Source organism: Chenopodium album, chromosome 11 (assembly GCF_948465745.1).
Source record: "Chenopodium album chromosome 11, dcCheAlbu1.1, whole genome shotgun sequence".
Taxonomy (NCBI): domain Eukaryota; kingdom Viridiplantae; phylum Streptophyta; class Magnoliopsida; order Caryophyllales; family Amaranthaceae; genus Chenopodium; species Chenopodium album.
The window spans coordinates 44,711,625-44,729,787 of NC_137844.1; the positions used below are offsets into that span (position 1 = coordinate 44,711,625).

Consider the following 18,163-nt stretch of genomic DNA (forward strand, 5'->3'; position numbering starts at 1 on the left):
ATCTTTGTTTAAAATATTCGTAATGATCTTCTAGATTATTTACAATACGAAGGAACAAACCCCGACCTCCTCATTCGAAACCTTCGCCGAAATTGATCATCTGAATATATAGGACTATCGGAGAAGTAATCATTCCATATTCTTAGATGGCCTTCTTCATGACGTCTATCAGTGTTAGGATTTCTTTTTTTTTTTTTTTCCTTCTAGTATTTTTAGTTGAGTATAAGACAACTTGTGTAACTGCAATGTTGATACTTGTTATCAAAAGTAATAGTATCTTCTACATATAAATTTAAACAGTTGTCAATGTATTCGTTAATTATGTTTTGGCCATTGACGACATTTGACATAGTTCACAATTGCTAGGTTGAAAAAGATGGTATTAAGAGTGTTATAATTATTCAAGAAAGAGAGTATGTGAGTTGTGATGGGGGGATAAAATTTATATATTCTTAGCTTATAGCCTTTGTTCAACAACTTTTCAAAAATTAAATACTTCAACAACTATTTTTTAACTACTACATTTGAAACTACCAATATCTAAACAAAGTTTGATATTTAAAAATTAATTGTTATAATATGAATATCTATAATGAAGCATTTGTTGAAAGTAGTAGTCAACGAGAGCTACAAGTTTGCTCGGTTTTATTTTTTTTGCTGAGGCATTACTCTTTGCATTCAAGATCAAGGGATGAGCACAAAAGAATTCCATTATTGTTATATATTATACACCCACAACTTAAGGAAATAAATTCTGTCATTGTTGTATTGCAAATCAGAGATATGTACAAATTGGAAGCTTGAAGTTATGCTACAAATTAAATTAGCTAACAAAAATATACTGAAACATAAAGGAAAATTGGAAAATAATAATCCAACCTTTAAACGATCTTCTTAAAACAATCTCAACTTTAATTTAACTCACAATAATCCAACCTTTTCCACCCCTCTTCTCATATGTGTCCTTAGTCAATAGTAAACTATAGTACGAGGTAATCCATCCTATGTGGCAACGGTAGTTTTTTTTCCTTTAAATTCCAAAGTCCTAATATAAACAAACCCCCTCTCCTCTCCTTCATTCCCATGTCAAAATTCTAATGTTGGAGCTCTGCAATCCACGTTCTTCTTTTTAATCGGTAAATCTCTACAATTTTCTCTATTTTCCTAAAGCTATCTCTTTAATGACGTCCAAGAAATCAATTTTCTATGGATCTGGGTTGTCTTCCAGCAGTATGGCGGGGTTTCAACCAAGGCTCAAGTCTCACCATAACCTTGATGCTGTTGTGCAAATTGCTAAAAAATTAATCTAGTGCTATGTTAACCCTAGCACAAATCATCAAAAATTAATCAATTCATTTAAGCAATTAATCAACAATACAAATGTAACCATTTATTACTTAAGCAAATGTAATGCACATCAATTTGATACAATTTCAGTCAAACAACTCAACAACTAACAAAGCCCAAACATGTATATACCTGTACTATACCAATATGAGAATTATGCTGCAATTTTGTGATTAATCTACTGCTATGCCCAATTTCGAATTTCAGACATAATTAACTACGAGATAAGCCAATTTTGAACCTACCCATTTATGAACCTAAAATTCGTTGCTCTAATTTCATAATTATATCGCATTTTACACCAATAAAACCCATACTGTAGGCGTTCCTCTTTAGGCAAGCTTCATATCCGTAACAATGGCAGAAGCTTCTTTAGAAAGTTTCAGAGTACAATAGGTGAGAGAGAGAAGAGTAAATGGCGGTCATTATTATTTTTTATTTTTTTGGAAGGAATTGAATTTAAAAGGATGGATTTAGGTGGCAATTATGTTAACTACAATTCATAAAGACACGTCAGCAAGTTCCAACCTCTTTGATAGGTTGTTAGTATCTTGGATTATTCTAAGTTAAATTAGAGTTGGGACTATTTTATTAAGAAGACCGCTTAAAGGTTGGATTATTATTTTCAATTTTTCAAAGATAACTGAATGACAACTATCATTGACTAAGTAGATTAGCTGAACTGTTTGCTAAAAGTAAGGGTACTATTTTTTTTTTTTTTTGACATGTTGATGAAGAATATTATCATTAATAAATAGTCATACGACATCTATAATAATAATAAAGATTTGTAAACCACAAATCTAGAGAAAATAACATAACTTTTACAATCAAAATCATTACTATTTTGCATATTGGGCATAGCTCACACTCCACCGCTTCAAACTTGACACCCGCAGTGATTTTCGATGTCTTTTCATTTTTCCAAGTAGAGACCTTCGCAATCTGCGCTGATGTTTTTAATCTTAGAGTTGATGACAAACCATAAACCCATATGAATCCAAATCACCTTCTCAATTATTATTAAAACACTATATTAGATAAGAATCAAAATCCCATAAAATTAGGAAAAACAAAAAAAAAAATTAGGAAAGACTCTCACAAACGGAGAGAACAAAACAAATCAAATAACAAATAAGCGAATTAAATCAAAGAAAAAGGGTCGGAAATAGTCTAATTTCTAAAGAATTTAGAAATTAGACTATTTTCAATCTAGACGACCAAGAAAAGTAAAACCCTTAAGAGAGAGAAGAGAGAAAAGAAAGAAGAGGGAGGCGTAGTGTAGGGAATATTTCAAGCATACCACACTTGAGCCCCACTGTGATCATACACTTAAGTATGGTGGCGTCCAAAGGGAAGGAAGCTAGAGTAAAAGAGTCGCCAACAAGTTTTAGGAACTTGTAAACCGTTCACAGCGTGAAGGTTACACCCCTTAACGATCCAAGAGATCGTTAACTCCAATAGGTCTGGAACCATGACTGGAAGTTCGGGGATGAAGGTACAAATCCAACCTAAAAGAGATTGAAATTGCCCTAAAAATAGGCCTCTACTTTATTCTTCTCGTATTCATGTGCGCTTTCTGACTAACATACAATCATTAGGTTAACCCTAAACCTGTTTAATCTATGTTGGTTGAATATAATGCACAAGCAAAACTATTATTGGCGATCACTTGAATTATAATCATATTAGCCTAAACAAGATTATTAATTATCTTATTAAGCGTGATTACAAGTACAAATTCCTTTTAAACATGCATAAAAGGCGTGATCAAGCAATAACAATAATAATAAATATAATATCAAGCAACATAATAACAATCATCATCATAATAATAATATTCTCAATCTCAAAGCATAATAATATTAGCAAGATCCTAGACATGATACTAACATGATTAATAACAAACCCTAGCATGTCACTAAACAATAAAGATCAAAGCTTTAGCCCTAACATGATACTAACATGATATAAAGAAAGAATAGGAGACATCATAGGAACATGCATGATATTAGAAATCAATAAAAACATCCTAACATGATAATAGGAAACAATAATAATCAAAGCATGATTTCTATATCAAAATAACAATTAAATTACTTACTTCGATGCCTTGTACCTTTTTCTAATAACAAAATACACACGTTAGTAACTTCAAGGAAAATAATAAATTAAACAATTAATTCAAATAATTGAAACAAGGATTTGGGGAGACACATTTGGGTGTCTACAGAAGCCCCCACTTTGACTGAATTTGGAGAAACGCAAGTTTCGAAAACGAAAGTCAAAGTAGTGATATGGACGGAGAATGATTCAGAATGTTCTGCGATCCTAAATCATTCTTGTAACGCCGATACCTGCAAACTAGCATTAGTTAAACAGATAAAAGATTTAAGAAACGCGTATCTTGCACCGTCGAGCACACGTCTCTGGAGTAACCGATTTGTTGCTTGACGATCCTCCTCAAGCTAAGGGATATCACCTGAAGACTGCTTCGCTTGTAGTTGCCTTCAATTTCCGTTGTGATAGTCTTGGGGGTGATGACAATCCTCTCTTCTTTAGGAATATTTCCCAACACAACTCTTGAACGATGTATGACAATCCGATTTAGGGAAAGTTGTCAATGCCACGTAACAATCCATCTTAGGAAATGTTGCCACGATGAAGCGACAATCCGTATCTCGGAAATTTTGCCAAAATCCAATTTTGGGAAAAGTTGCCAATGCTTCGTAACAATCTGACATAAGAACCTTGCTACGGTCGACAATACATGTCTTGGAATATAACTCGTGAAAGCAATCCACCTTGGAAATTTGCCAATATTATGCGACAATCCTTTTGGGAAAATATTGCCATAATTGACAATCCGCGTCTTGGAACATTCGCAAAAAAGAGTCGATCGACAATCCCTTTTGGAAAATTTGCCACTACTGAAATGAATGACAATCCACGTTGGGGAACCTTTGCCGAAATGTTAAGATGAATAGAGATCTATGACAATCCTTTGGGAAATTTTTCCATAGGGAACTTGATGCATGATAATCCAATCTTGGAAATATTGCCAACAATTTGATGAATGTATGATAACCCGAACTTGGAAAAACTTGCCACATAGAGAAGGAGCACGACAATCCATGCTCGGAAACATTGCCAGTTTGAGATGACAATCCAATCTTGGAAAAATTGTCGAAGATTTGATGCTTGTATGACAATCCGATCTTGGAAAAACTTTCCAAATAGAGAAGGAGCACGACAATCCATGCTTGGAAATATTGTCGTTTTGGTGATGTGCTTCTTTGTGAACCATTATTTCGGTGCTTGCGATGAGCCAATACTTAGGTGCTTTAAGCTAAGTGAGACGATCATTTGTCAGGTCAATCATTTACTGCGATTGTAATCGAGCCGACTATTAATCATGTCAATTTTCTTATAGGGGCTAACTGGCGTACCAAGGAACCCAATCAATCAATATGACCATTTGACTCTAGTTAATTTGCTAAGTTGTTTGCGTCCTTTTGCTTCAAAATTTTTGTAAAGATCACCTGTCCGTCTGGGACTTAGTGTGCTTGCATTTATATTTTGGACTATAGGACTTTGCTCATGTTTTTTTAGGGTTGACCTAAGGTTTGTTATACTTGACTCATCGTGATTGACTGACTTGAGGTTGACTCAATGTGATTGGGCACGACATGACTCAATGTGCATGACTCGCGTTTGTAGACTTAACTCAATGTGATGACACGACATAACTCAATGTGTACATGATTCGTGTGTGCACGAAAATGCAAAAAAAAATTCGTCATTTTTGTGGAGGGTACCGACTTTCTCCCGAAAAAGAAAGACGCAAAAGGGAAGAAGTGAAGTGTTTGATGGTGCATATTGAATGAGTTTAACCAAATGTATGCATCTACGTTGTATCTCATAGTGCAAGGATTATAACATCCTAGGCTATCTCAATTTTTGACTCAATGATGCAAGTATTTAGGTAACTTAAGCACGGAGGCTAAGTACTTCATACGTTGTGATGCAATAAGAATTATGATAATGAGTGATCTTGATATGACAAGGCGTGCTTCATCGTTGTGTTAAGATTTCATGAAAAAGGGTTCCTATGAGGAGGATTATTTGTCTATGTGTCTGTGATGTGTGTGAAAGTGACACTAAAGTTAGGCTGCAAAGGCTAAGGGTATGGAAAAATATTATTTCGAGAAGAGTCAAACGATGGTGACTCTTAGGCTAGGTAAGCTAATGATGTAGGGATCAAGCCCCCAAGTCTAGCTCTAAATATAAAGGGATGAGCATTGGAAATTCTTTGATATGATCATGGTGTAAGTGTGTGAATATGCATTTTTATTACGGCCGCACCTCGATGTGAGGTTGCCTACGTATCCGTTAGGAATCAGGTGGAACGTAGCTCTAGCCGAACCTCGCACAAGTGAGTGTATACCTCAAAGAGGTCTTTGAAGGGTTGTAACGTGGTTAGGCTAAAGGTTGAAGAAGAAGGGGATAAAGGCTCAAGACCCTAGATAAGCCCCCAAGGTGTGCAATCTTGCATTTGAAATCTTTATGCTTGATATTTCCTCACTTTTTAATTCTCTTTTGTTTATTATTTTTTTCTCTCTTTTTCTTTTTCTTTCTTGCTTGTGCCCCCTTTTTTTTTTTTTTTTGATAAGTGTGGGTAATCCCGATCATGCTGTCTATCACTCACTTGGCATTCATGTTTCTCAGGCACGGTGCCGAGCACTCGATAAGAGACGCAATCTGAGACGTGTTCAGACATCATATCAATGACATTGGAACACTTGCCCTTATGCACACTTTTATTGTTTTTGCTTATTTTAATTTTTTTGAAATTACTCAAGCTTTTGTTCTTTGAAAATTGCATAAGTTGCACACCATCATATCCAATCCCAAGGTTAGGCAGATGTGGGTCGAAGAAAGAAAGGTCTATAGTTAGATGAGGCTCAAAGTGGTTTTCCAAGAAAGGATTTATATTTTTAAAGGGTGAAAGGTAATATGATATGGCTACAAGGGGTGCCTCTAATCATAAGTATACCTTGTGCTTAGTTCGGCGTTTTTTTTTTTTTTAATTTTTTATGTGCAATGATCATATGCAAGAAAATAAATGCTCATTTTATTTAAAAAGGTGAAGGGTAAAAATTCTAAAGAATAAAATCTAAGGAAAATAAAAGGTACCTATGCTAGACTTATTGAGGAAAGAAAGAAAATAGAAAAAAGAGGTCACGAAATCTTGTCATTGAAGCTCGCCTCGTGTCTTTTGTTCTATCATCATCCGTTCTTCTTGCTAGCTAGAGGCAATGGGATCTTGTTTGCTTCTATGAGATCTTGAATGAGATTTTGAAATCTGTAACATTCATCTGTGGTATGACCATTTCCTTAATGGTACTTGCAATAAGAGTTGGGATTCCATCTCGAAGATCGCTTTTCTGGCATTGGATCTTCAGTAGGGCCAATAGGTTTGATTAATCCTTGATCATAGAGACGATCAAAAGCAACATCATAGGTCATTCGAATGGGTGTGAACTCTCTTTTGGGTTTCCTTTTGGATCCTTGATTTTCCATGGCTAAGGCACCATTATGGTCAAAGGTACTAACATTGTTACTAGAGTAGGTGTTTTCGGAAGAAGAAGGATTGTCGTTCTTCTTTCCTTTCCAGCCACTATTGTTACTATTGTTAGTAGCTTTCTGTTTTGCAAGGTCATCTTCGATTTCAATACCTATGTTATAGACGACCTTGAAAGTATTCAAATTATGTTGATATTTCAAATGTTTCGAATACTTGTCCTGAAGGTTCTTGATAAACATCCTTACAGACTCCTTTTCAGTAGGAACTTCAATCATATTAGCGAAAGTTTTCCTCCACTTGTTGAAGAAAGAAGTGAACCCTTCGTTTTCGTTTTGCTTTAGCATCTCAAGTTGTCTATGGTCAGTTTCAACTTGAACGTTACATCTGTATCTATGAAAGCGTTTACTATTCCGTCCCAAGTAGAGGTTTTTTCTTTGTCAAGGGAAAAGAACCACTGTTGACAAACAGTTTCAAGAGATAAAGAAAACAAAGAATGAAAGACTTTCCTATCAATCCCTTTAATATTCAATAAGGTTTCAAAAGCCCTTAAGTGAAAATAAGGATTGTCTGTTGGCTTGAACTTAGGGATGTATTTGGCATTGAACTTATGCGGAAGAAGTTCCTTGTCCACTAAGACCCCTTGTGAGCTAATGCCCTGGAATCTATAGTCATTGGAGAGTTTGCCCAAGCTTTCTTACATGAGCTCCATTTGTTGTTTCTTCACAGGGTCATTGATTTGAAGAGCCATAGCTTTTATCAATTCGGTTAGGTTGGCCACGTCCTTCCTAAGCTCGTTAACTTCTTCCTGAGACGCCATTATCTTCTTAGCTTTTTCCGACTAACAGGTTTGTCAAAGAGTAGTACTTGAACAAAGGTGTTGTCCTTGATTAAGCGCCCTTCCCTCCTTGACCAAGTGCTGTGAAAAGGGAAGTTATGGATACTTTTTTGTTAATTATTTGACTCAACTCTATTCAACATGCAGTAGATGGAAGGAGGTAGAAAGAATGAAGGTTGTGATATGGAGAAAACATGTAGAGAATGGAAAAACGATGTAGATGGAGAGGTATGAAAGAATTAAGAATAGAATGTACCCCCAACTCAAATGATAGAAAAAATTGACTCATGCATGAACCTAAGACATGGTCATGGTGACATATACACAAAGTGTGTGCTAATACTAGTGAGTGTAGGTGACATGTTTGACTCGTGTCATGACCATGGGACTAGACTATGTGACTAGACTAAATTAAGGACTAAACATGACTATTGTCATTAATAAACTGGTTAAACTGATTAAGTAATTGATTAATTAGACTCGTTGTGAAGACTCGAGCAAAAACACGGACTGTCGCCGGAGCAACAGGACTGTCGCCAAACGCTAAGGACCAGCACCAGACGACAACATTGTTGCCTGGCGCTACAGTCCAAACCTCTACGCCATTGCTGGAACATTGGTCTGGGACTGTTTCCAGTATTTTTACTTCAAAGGGACAAGCCTAAAGTCATACTAAGTCAAGTTTGATCAATTTATTTAGACTTTAATCATTTATTAATTAAATAATTAATTTAGCAAAGTCCTTTAGTCATTGATTAGTTCATTTAAACTCATTCACAAGTCAAACAAACGGTTAGTGGAAACAAATATAGGTTATGCACAAGTAGTCAAATAGTCACAATATGATGCAATGAGTTTACAACCTAACCATGGCTCTAGTTCTCTAAAGTTCAAGGATATGGGTTAGTCAAATAGGGTCCATGGTTATGAGTCTGGATGCACTGCGCGGAAGCCTTAACTTTGGAAGGGTTGGCGAGAGTGGATGGGATCCTGCGAGTTAAACTCGCTTCCACGGTTTGGTGAATTCAACAAACTCGGATGTACCCTTCGTTGCCAGGAGCGTTCGATTGGGTAGTTGGAGCGTGAATCCCCAAAGGGTTATGGCCATATGTAGAACACATATGGGTTTCAGAAAAAAGGAAAAAACTCAATCAGGAAGTAAAACCGAGCAAACAATACTAGAAACTAGTCGAAACAAGAAGGTAGATTTCCGGCTTGGTATTGGAAGAATTCGGCGTGAGAAAATAGCGTCTGTCGCCAGACGATGGAACTGTCGCCAGACGACAATTATTGTCGCCAGGCGGTAGAGCCATAGCTTGGCGATAGCGTTGTTTTCTCGGCGCTAATTCCTACATGCCTCGGCAGCTTTCTGTTCTTGAATTTTCCAGTTTTTTTGTAGCATTATTTCGATTTTAGTTGTGAAAGATATTTCCCTAATTTCCTACGTGTAAAAATCCTATGCTTTTGACGCATTTCGGATGGTCTTTCCAATGCGGACCTTTTTATGCTTATGCCACAATGTTAATCAAAATTATACACATGAAATACTTAGAACTTTTCGAGTCTCATCCACTCATTCTAAATCATTGCCAAAATAAATTTTAGGAATTAAAATAGAAATCCTCCCCAGCAGAGTTGCCAAAAAACTGTAGGGAATATTTCAAGCATCCCACACTTGAGTCCCACTGTGATCATACACTTAAGCATGGTGGCGTCCAAAGGGAAGGAAGCTGAGTAAAAGAGTCGCCAACAAGTTTTAGGAACTTGTAAACCGTTCACAGTGTGAAGGTTACACCCCTTAACGATCTAGGAGATCGTTAACTCCTATAGGTCTTGAACCATGACTGGAAGTTCGGGGATGAAGGTACAAATTCAACCTAAAAGAGATTGAACTTGCCCTAAAAATAGGCCTCTACTTTATTCTTCTCGTATTCATGTGCGCTTTCTGAATAACATACAATCATTAGGTTAACCCTAAACCTGTTTAATCTATGTTGGTTGAATATAATGCACAAGCAAAACTATTATTGGCGATCACTTGAATTATAATCATATTTGTAGGGAATATTTCAAGCCATCCTACACTTGAGCCCCACTGTGATCATACACTTAAGCATGGTGGCGTCCAAAGGGAAGGAAGCTAGAGTAAAAGAGTCGCCAACAAGTTTTAGGAACTTGTAAACCGTTCACAGGGTGAAGGTTATACCATTTAATGATCCAGGAGATCGTCAACTCCAATAGGTCTGGAACCAAGACTGGTGTTCGGGGATGAAGGTACGAATCCAATCTAAAAGAGAAAGAACTCGCCCTATAAAATAGGCCTCTACTTTATTCTACTCGTATTCATGTGCGCTTTCTGACTAACATGCAATAATTAGGTTAACCCTAAACCTGTTTATCTATGTTGGTTGAATTTAATGCACAAACAAAACTATTATTGGCGATCACTTGAATTATAATCAGATTAACCTAAACAAGATTATTAATTATCTTATTAAGCGTGATTACAAGTACAAATTCCCTTTAATCCTGCAAGAGAGGCGTGATCAAGCAATAACAATGACAATATATATCAAGCAACAATAATAATAACGATAATGATAACAATCACCATAATCATAATCATAATAATAATCACAATAATAATCATAATAACGCTTAAGCATAATAATAGCAAGATCCTAGGCATGATACTAACAAGATTAATAACAAACCCTAGTATGTCACCAAACATAAAAATCAAAGCTTTTGCCCTAACATGATATTGATATGATATTAAGCATAGGAAGCACCCTAAACATGATACTAGAAAGCAATAATAACATCCTAAGCATGATTCTAGGAATTAATAAATAACAAACATGCTTTCTACAAGAATAGAGCAATAAGACTACATACTTTGATGCCTCGTATCTCTTTCTAATAACAAAATACACGTGTTAGTAACTTCAAGGAAAACATTAAAATTAAACAATTAAATCAAATAATAGAAATAGAGATTTGAAACCAAACCCTCAGAAATTATAACCTTTCACGTCTAGGGTGAAGGCAACTTCGAACTTGGCTAGGTGTGTCTAGAACTAATGTATGAGGAATTGTGTTTGTGAAAAGTTGGTTTAGAAAGAGAGAGAGAAAGCTTCTAGCTTTAGAGAGAGAAAGAGAGAGATGATGATTTTTAATTGTAGATTGTAGATGATTGAAAAAAGGGGAGATATGAACTCTATTTATAGGAAAAAAGAGAGTCGAAGAATAAGAAAAGAATCCGAATTCGAATCGAAATAAAACTCGTCGGTCAGCAGTTTTTGCAAATTTTGTTTTTATCATAACTTTTGATCCAGAAGTCCAAATAAGCCATATAATATGTCGTTGGAAAGATTTTGAAGTCTAATTTGCAACCCAATTGTAATCAGATTAAAATCTTTTTTAGATAAAAAGATATGGTTGAAATAGTGGAACGGTGTCAGTTTTGGATAGAGTTTCGTATTCCTTTCATATCTTTTTCGTTATAGCTCGGAATTAATATTATAATATATCATTGGAAAGATAATTTCAAGACCTATCCAACCATATAAGATTTAGATAAAAATTATGAGGCACGAAAATAATATCTGACTGTCTTTGAATATCTTTAAATTCGAATAGAATTAGGATTTAAAAAAGGAAAGTTTTTATTCAATTTCAAACTCTTTGATTCTATCTTTTCAAAAAGGATAATTAAGATCTTTTAGAAACTCATAGAAGCTTCTAATTAATCCTAATTAGTTTAGGAACGGGATTAAGCCTTTGGACCCTCCACATGATCATTGGGTCGTAGGTAAAGTCCGGTTTAGGCCCGGTTTAGTATTTTGGCCATAACTTCCTCATTATTCACCGGAATTGGGCTTATAATATATCTTTGGAAAGGTATTTTCAAGCCCCATCCAATTACACCATTATTGGACCAATGTCATGGACCAAATTAAACTGGACTGCACGTTTTCATAAAATAGAGTAAGAAAAGAAATATTTTCAAAAACAGAAAGAAGAGATATTTTAATAAAAACATCCTCATCACTAGACTTTTCACACTTTTGCTTTGTTCGATAATCAAATGACATGAAAGGTTTTCATCACTGGGTTTGGTTTTGGGGAGACACATTTGGGCGTCTACAATATTAGCCTAAACAAGATAATTAATTATCTTATTAAGCGTGATTACAAGTACAAATTCCCTTTAAACATGCATAAAAGATGTGATCAAGCAATAACAATAATAATAAATATAATATCAAGCAATATAATAACAATCATCATCATAATAATAATATTCTCAATATCAAAGCATAATAATATTAGCAAGATTCTAGGCATGATACTAACATGATTAATAACAAACCCTAGCATGTCACTAAACAATAAAGATCAAAGCTTTAGCCCTAACATGATACTAACATGATATAAAGAAAGAATAGGAGACATCATAGGAACATGCATGATATTAGAAATCAATAAAAGCATCCTAACATGATAATAGGAAACAATAATAATCAAAGCATGATTTCTAAATCAAAATAACAATTAAATTACTTACTTCGATGCCTCGTACCTTTTTCTAATAACAAAATACACACGTTAGTAAGTTCAAGGAAAATAATAAATCAAACAATTAATTCAAATAATTGAAATAGGGATTTGGGGAGACACATTTGAGTGTCTACACGTAGGAATTTTTTTTTTCATACCAATTATAAAGAGTTATCATTAAGGGAAGTAAATATAAACTAAGTAAATTAGATATATACAATAATTATATAATATACTTCGTATGATAAGTATATTCTAACAGCAACATAGGATTTGTTTGGCCAAGCTTTTGGAAAACAGCTTCTATTTCCTAGAAGTAGTTTTGTAGAAACTATTTTTAGAGAAACACTTGCAAGAAACAGAATTGTTTGGCTCATCAAAAATCAGAAGTGATTCTTAGATTGAGAAACTAATTTACCTTTATTTGGCCCATATTAGTGTTTTTTTTTTTTTTTTTTGTGAGAATGAATTAGTATTAATTCCTTATACATTGTTGTTCATACTAGCTGTTTTTTTTTTAGCAAATTGTTTATAATAGTTTGTAAGACAAAAATTTAATTTAAAATTTTTAACAATTCATAAGTCTAAATACTTAGATTATATTGTCAAAATATAAAAAAAAAAAATCATATCCAAAAGTTTCATATAATAACTCATTATTGAAATAGAATGTCTAATATTATTATTCCTAATAAAAGATCCAATAATGTTACAATCCACGACTCATTAGAGAAGTTACAATATTGTAGCGAATAGACTCCATACTAAACTCATCCATCGATCCATCATGTTTTTCAAGAGTAGTTACTGAGTTGCCTCCAATTTCCTCATCCCTTTCAACTTCAGGTATATAATAAGGATCTGCATCACATTTATCAAATTCCAAATCTTCAAGTGCGTGTCTTCTTATATAGTTATGCATAGCCATAGTAGCTGCAACAAGTTTCTTTTGAGTTTCCAACGGAAAGCTAGGCATAATTGATAATATCCTCCAAACACCAAATGTTCTCTCTATAACATTTCTCAACGACGAATGTGAATAATTAAAGACCTCATAGAAACCATTCAGAGGTTGTGTTTAACGATGAAAATCAGGAACATGGTATCGTTCACCTTTAAAAGGAGCTAAAAATCCTTTCATATTTGGATAACCCGCGTCAACAACATAATATTTTCCTGTACATATATAATGTTAGATAATGACAACATAGTATGATAATGGTAAAGATTATATACATAATAGTTTTATAAATATATACCTTCGGGTGGATGAGGGAAATATTTCTTGGGGTCTTCCATTGCATCTTTTAAGATTCGATTATCATGAACAGATCCAGGCCACCCAGCAACAAAATATGTAAACAACATATCGAAGTCACAAATTGCTAAAATATTTTGTGTAGGGTTACCTTTGCGCCCTATGTAAGGGATTTTATCCTTCTCCGAAATAACACATGGAATATGAGTTCTGTCAATGGCACCAATACATTCCTTGAAATGTGGCCAATATTTATAATTATTTCGTATCTTAGTTGGAACCTCCTTGAAGTTTGGATCGGAAGGTCTTACAATATCTTTAGAAAATCTTGTCATTGCTTCAAGAACTTCATTAAATTTTCTACTAATCGTTCACCAGAATGTTTAAATCTATTTTGCATAATACGATTAGATTGAAATTGTGCACATAAATATACGAATATTCCGAGTGCTTCTTCAGCAGGCATAGTCCTAGTTGACTTTAATCCATATTTATCCACTAATAATTTAGCAAGACTATAAAACACATGGGGTTCCATTCTTAATATCCTATAACTTTCACCCGGTGTAGATAAAACCTCTTGCAACCATTGCCATTCAGAACATAACGAAATCCTAGTAGGTTGTTTGATTAAATATTTAAGATAGTATTTGGTAAGTATCGTTACCCCTGTGGCAGCATATAACATCATTTGTTTACCCTTCAATTGTTCTTGAAGTAGTAACTCTTCATCGTCCTCTTCTTCTTTGGAGAATTTATCCATTACATCATCATAAGCACTTCCATTTGTACTAATCTGATTAAAAAAACAAGGAACCAATTAAAATTTTATACTATACGGTAAGCCTTGTATAACAAAGCAATTATAAAAATCTTGAGAAGATTCAGGAAAGTACAATGACAATGACAATGACATATAGCACATAATAAGAAAATCAAAATAATTGACAAAATTAGGAAATTTGGTCTGATACAACGGGGTAATTAAAGAGAGTAGCAATAAAAGCATAACTACAATGTTTCATAGCAAATAAAAAGAAAATTAACGTTGAGATGCTTTTTTCTCCCTTTGCAATTCCTGCTCAAGCCAAGAACTCTGTATATTTTCATCGGGAATACCAACAAACATCTCTCTATATTCTCGTTTGACAAATAAACGAGTTTCTAGCATATAAAGTTCACTTCCTATTTCAACCCCGGGTGTTATAGCTAGCAATGTTAGACACTCTCCAATGCTACAACCAGGAAGGTCAGTTCTTTTTGAAGTTACAGTAGCACTAGATTGAGAGTTCTCCATCGCACCAAAAATACGTTTTAGCTCATTTTGCATGAGCTTAGTTGTGCTAACTTTAGATTTCTTTCCTTTTTGTGTTTTTTTTTTCTCTTTCTTCCGATGTTGTATTGACTTTGGTCTTCTCAATGCTTCCACTTTCAAGTTGTTGAGATATTGTTTCATTTGTACTACCATCTATAGTAATTTCCACTTGTTCCTCATCTTCTATTTCTTCATTCCCTATGGTATACGAGTCTTCTATTTCAGTATCATCTTGTGAATATGGGTTCCATGAGGTTGTAGCAGAAACAATTATTTTAGCAAACATGACCTCTAACTCTGTTAAATTTTGGATTCCAGCTTCACGAAATTTAGCAATAGTTGGATTGGCCTATAAAAATAAATAATGTAATTAGTTAAAACTAACTACTTGAAAAAGGCAGTATACAATTCAGATTATTGTAATGCTCACCTGTTCTTGGAGTGGCCACCATTGATCGGATGCAACAATTGTATTTTTCTCATGATCCCATCCTAAGTCTGTCTCCTTTTCTATGAGATTCTTCCATGTAGTGTACTCCATTTTTAACTTCTCCCACTTATTTTTTAATTGTTTCTGGTCATACTTTTTACCAGACCTTTGTTGGAACTTAATAACCACATTATTCCAACCAATTTTGCTAAAATGGATGTGTGGTCTATTCCCTGCATGGACCACTTCAGCACAAACCTCACAAAAAATCTTAGTTGTTTCATCAGACCAAGTTGCTTTTGACCTCTTTACTTGTTCGTTAATCTAAAGACAAACAAAGCCATGAAACATAGTGCATAACGCATAAGCTTCACCAATAATCATACACACAACTTAATTGATGTAAAGTGCCTCCCAAGGTCACACTTAGTAAATGGTAACAGAAAATAATAACAACCTTACAAGACAGTAATAGTCTAGTACAAATATAATTTCAACCTTCGAGTTCTTTATCGTGTCAAACTCTTTCAGTCTTAAAATAATAAATATAACTATCAATTTATCCTTCAACTTCATGTTAAACATAAGAGTACTCATATGGTTTTAATTATAATATCTCGGTTTTAGATATTTAGAAACATAACAATATAAGAGTACATATAGGGGACAACAAACTTGGTAGGGGAAGAGGACAAGTAAGATTATACTCCACTGAAGGAAGGGGAGAATTACTTGTAGAGAGGATTTGCTAATGTAATGAGTAGATGACAAATTGCAACGTTAGTGCACTTTAATTTCGGTAGCTTTTTGTAATATATAAAGAAGATGGAATCATTCTTGCTAATGTCAGTAGATGACAAATTACAATGTGGTTAAGCAAAGTATTATTCTTGGACCTAGCTTGAATAATTTTTTTGCAAAGATATAGCTAACAAAGATTATTCTTACAAATTACAACATGATAATGCAAAGCAATGGCTAACAAAAATTCCAGTACGATGCTAGCATACATCTCAGATCTAGCAATCATTCTTAAATAATTTCTCTCCTAACCCACCACAGCATAGAAACACCAATTCAGATTAGAAAATTATAGGTGCAACATCTATTTTCCACCCCACCACAGTAGATTTGAAACTAATTACAACATTGTAAAATTAATACACACAAACCCAAATTTAGAAAATTAATTAATAATCAAAAATCCCCATTACCATATATGAAAATAAACAAACTCTCATATCTAATTGACAATGAAAGAACCCAATTATCATACATAGAATCAAAATTGCAATTTCAAGATCGATTCTTGGACCAATTTACAAACCTCATTAGCTGTACTTCTTGTGTGTGAAGTATTGGGATGATTTGGATGAGGAGAACCACTGAGATTCATATCTTTCTCCTAATTCAATATCAATGACAGAAATTAGGGTTGTACCCACAAAAGAGAAGAAAATTCCTTAAATGTAAAAAATTACCTTATTATTACTTAGTTGTGTCCTCTTGGGGGACGAAAAGGTGGCGGTGGTGGTTTAGGAGGACCAGATTACATGTCGCCGGCGACGTTTCACCTTGGAGAAGAAGGATCGGGGTTTATGAGAGAGAAAGAGCTCAAGTATATGTTTATGAGAGAGGAGAGAGAGAGAGGACAGAGAGAAGAGTAGGGGTTTCTTTTTTCCTTTTAGATGGGATATTGTATGTCTTTTTCTAAAATGTTCGGGGTATTTTTATCAATAAAAAAATTTCATTAAACAGAAAAACTGCTCCCGAGAAACTGTATTTGAGAAGCTCCAAATTGGTGCTTCTCATTCTAGCCTCTCTAAAAGTTATTTTGGGCTTCTTGAAAAAGTGTTTTTGTTTGTAAAATTTCCCTTGTTTGGCCCAGTTTCTATTTCTTGAATTGAGAAACATTTTCAAAAACTAGGCCAAACAGCTCCATATTCTAATACAGTGTTATTTGAATCAAGAACTAAGTAAATTAGATATATACAATAACTAATGTCACAATTATAGGTATTGTTCCATATTAGTGATGTATCTCATGCAAATTTCAATGTACTATGTTGATGATATATGAAGATAATTAAGCTAGCTTATTTATAGGAGATTTAGTACCTAAAATATTTGCCAAATATTAACAATTTCAAAGATTGACTTAAGCTACTCTATCTTTATCACCGTTTGCCAATATCCTCACCAAAATAAAAATACGGACTAATAATTATTTCATTCATTGAAATCAACTTACATCAAATTTGATTAGCAAAAAAAAAAAAGCTAAAGAAATCAAACAAATGCGTAAAAACAAACGGAATAAAATTTTACTTAATTGAATTGAAATAAATAAATAAAAAGAACTAATCATACACATTCAAACCATATTTCTTAGGTAAGTATTGCTTGCAAATTCTTCTCGTACATCTTCCTTTGTAAGGGGTTCATCTTGCTAACATCAGCATAAATTATTTGATGTTCAATCTCTTGTTGTTTGAGTGCAATCTCTTTCTCTTTCACTTCAACTATTTGTACCTCAATATTTTCCAACCCCTGTTGGGTCGTAGAGAATTTAAGGAGTTGGGATGAATTATTAAACCCCATGCCATTTGGTATCATATTTGCAGTAGATTGGGGTTGAAATGGAGCTTGGAGAAAGTTGGCTAAATTTTACACTTGCGGATTTTGAGAATTTTGCGTTGGTTGTGAGGCAGGTTTTGATTTTGGGTGCTTTGAATCAAATTCATAAAAGAATGTAAATCAAAATTTTGAATAGGATCCATATTTAGAAGAAAGCTATAATATTAAACGTTCTTTATATGTTTTTTTAG

The 18,163-nt window shown here is 34.0% G+C and overlaps 1 protein-coding gene across 1 annotated transcript; it reads right to left on the bottom strand.

Annotated features, from left to right (window-relative positions):
- Positions 1 to 13,410: 13,410 nt before the first annotated feature.
- On the bottom strand, positions 13,411 to 17,951 carry LOC145566676 (uncharacterized). Its single transcript, XM_081626020.1, has 7 exons — positions 17,790 to 17,951; positions 16,663 to 16,740; positions 15,336 to 15,659; positions 14,997 to 15,254; positions 14,258 to 14,386; positions 13,592 to 13,823; positions 13,411 to 13,508 (listed from the first exon to the last, which is right to left on the bottom strand). Exons 1-7 carry the CDS (start codon positions 17,949 to 17,951, stop codon positions 13,411 to 13,413), a joined length of 1,281 nt encoding a protein of 426 aa, XP_081482146.1.
- Between the last annotated feature and the right edge of the window lie 212 nt (positions 17,952 to 18,163).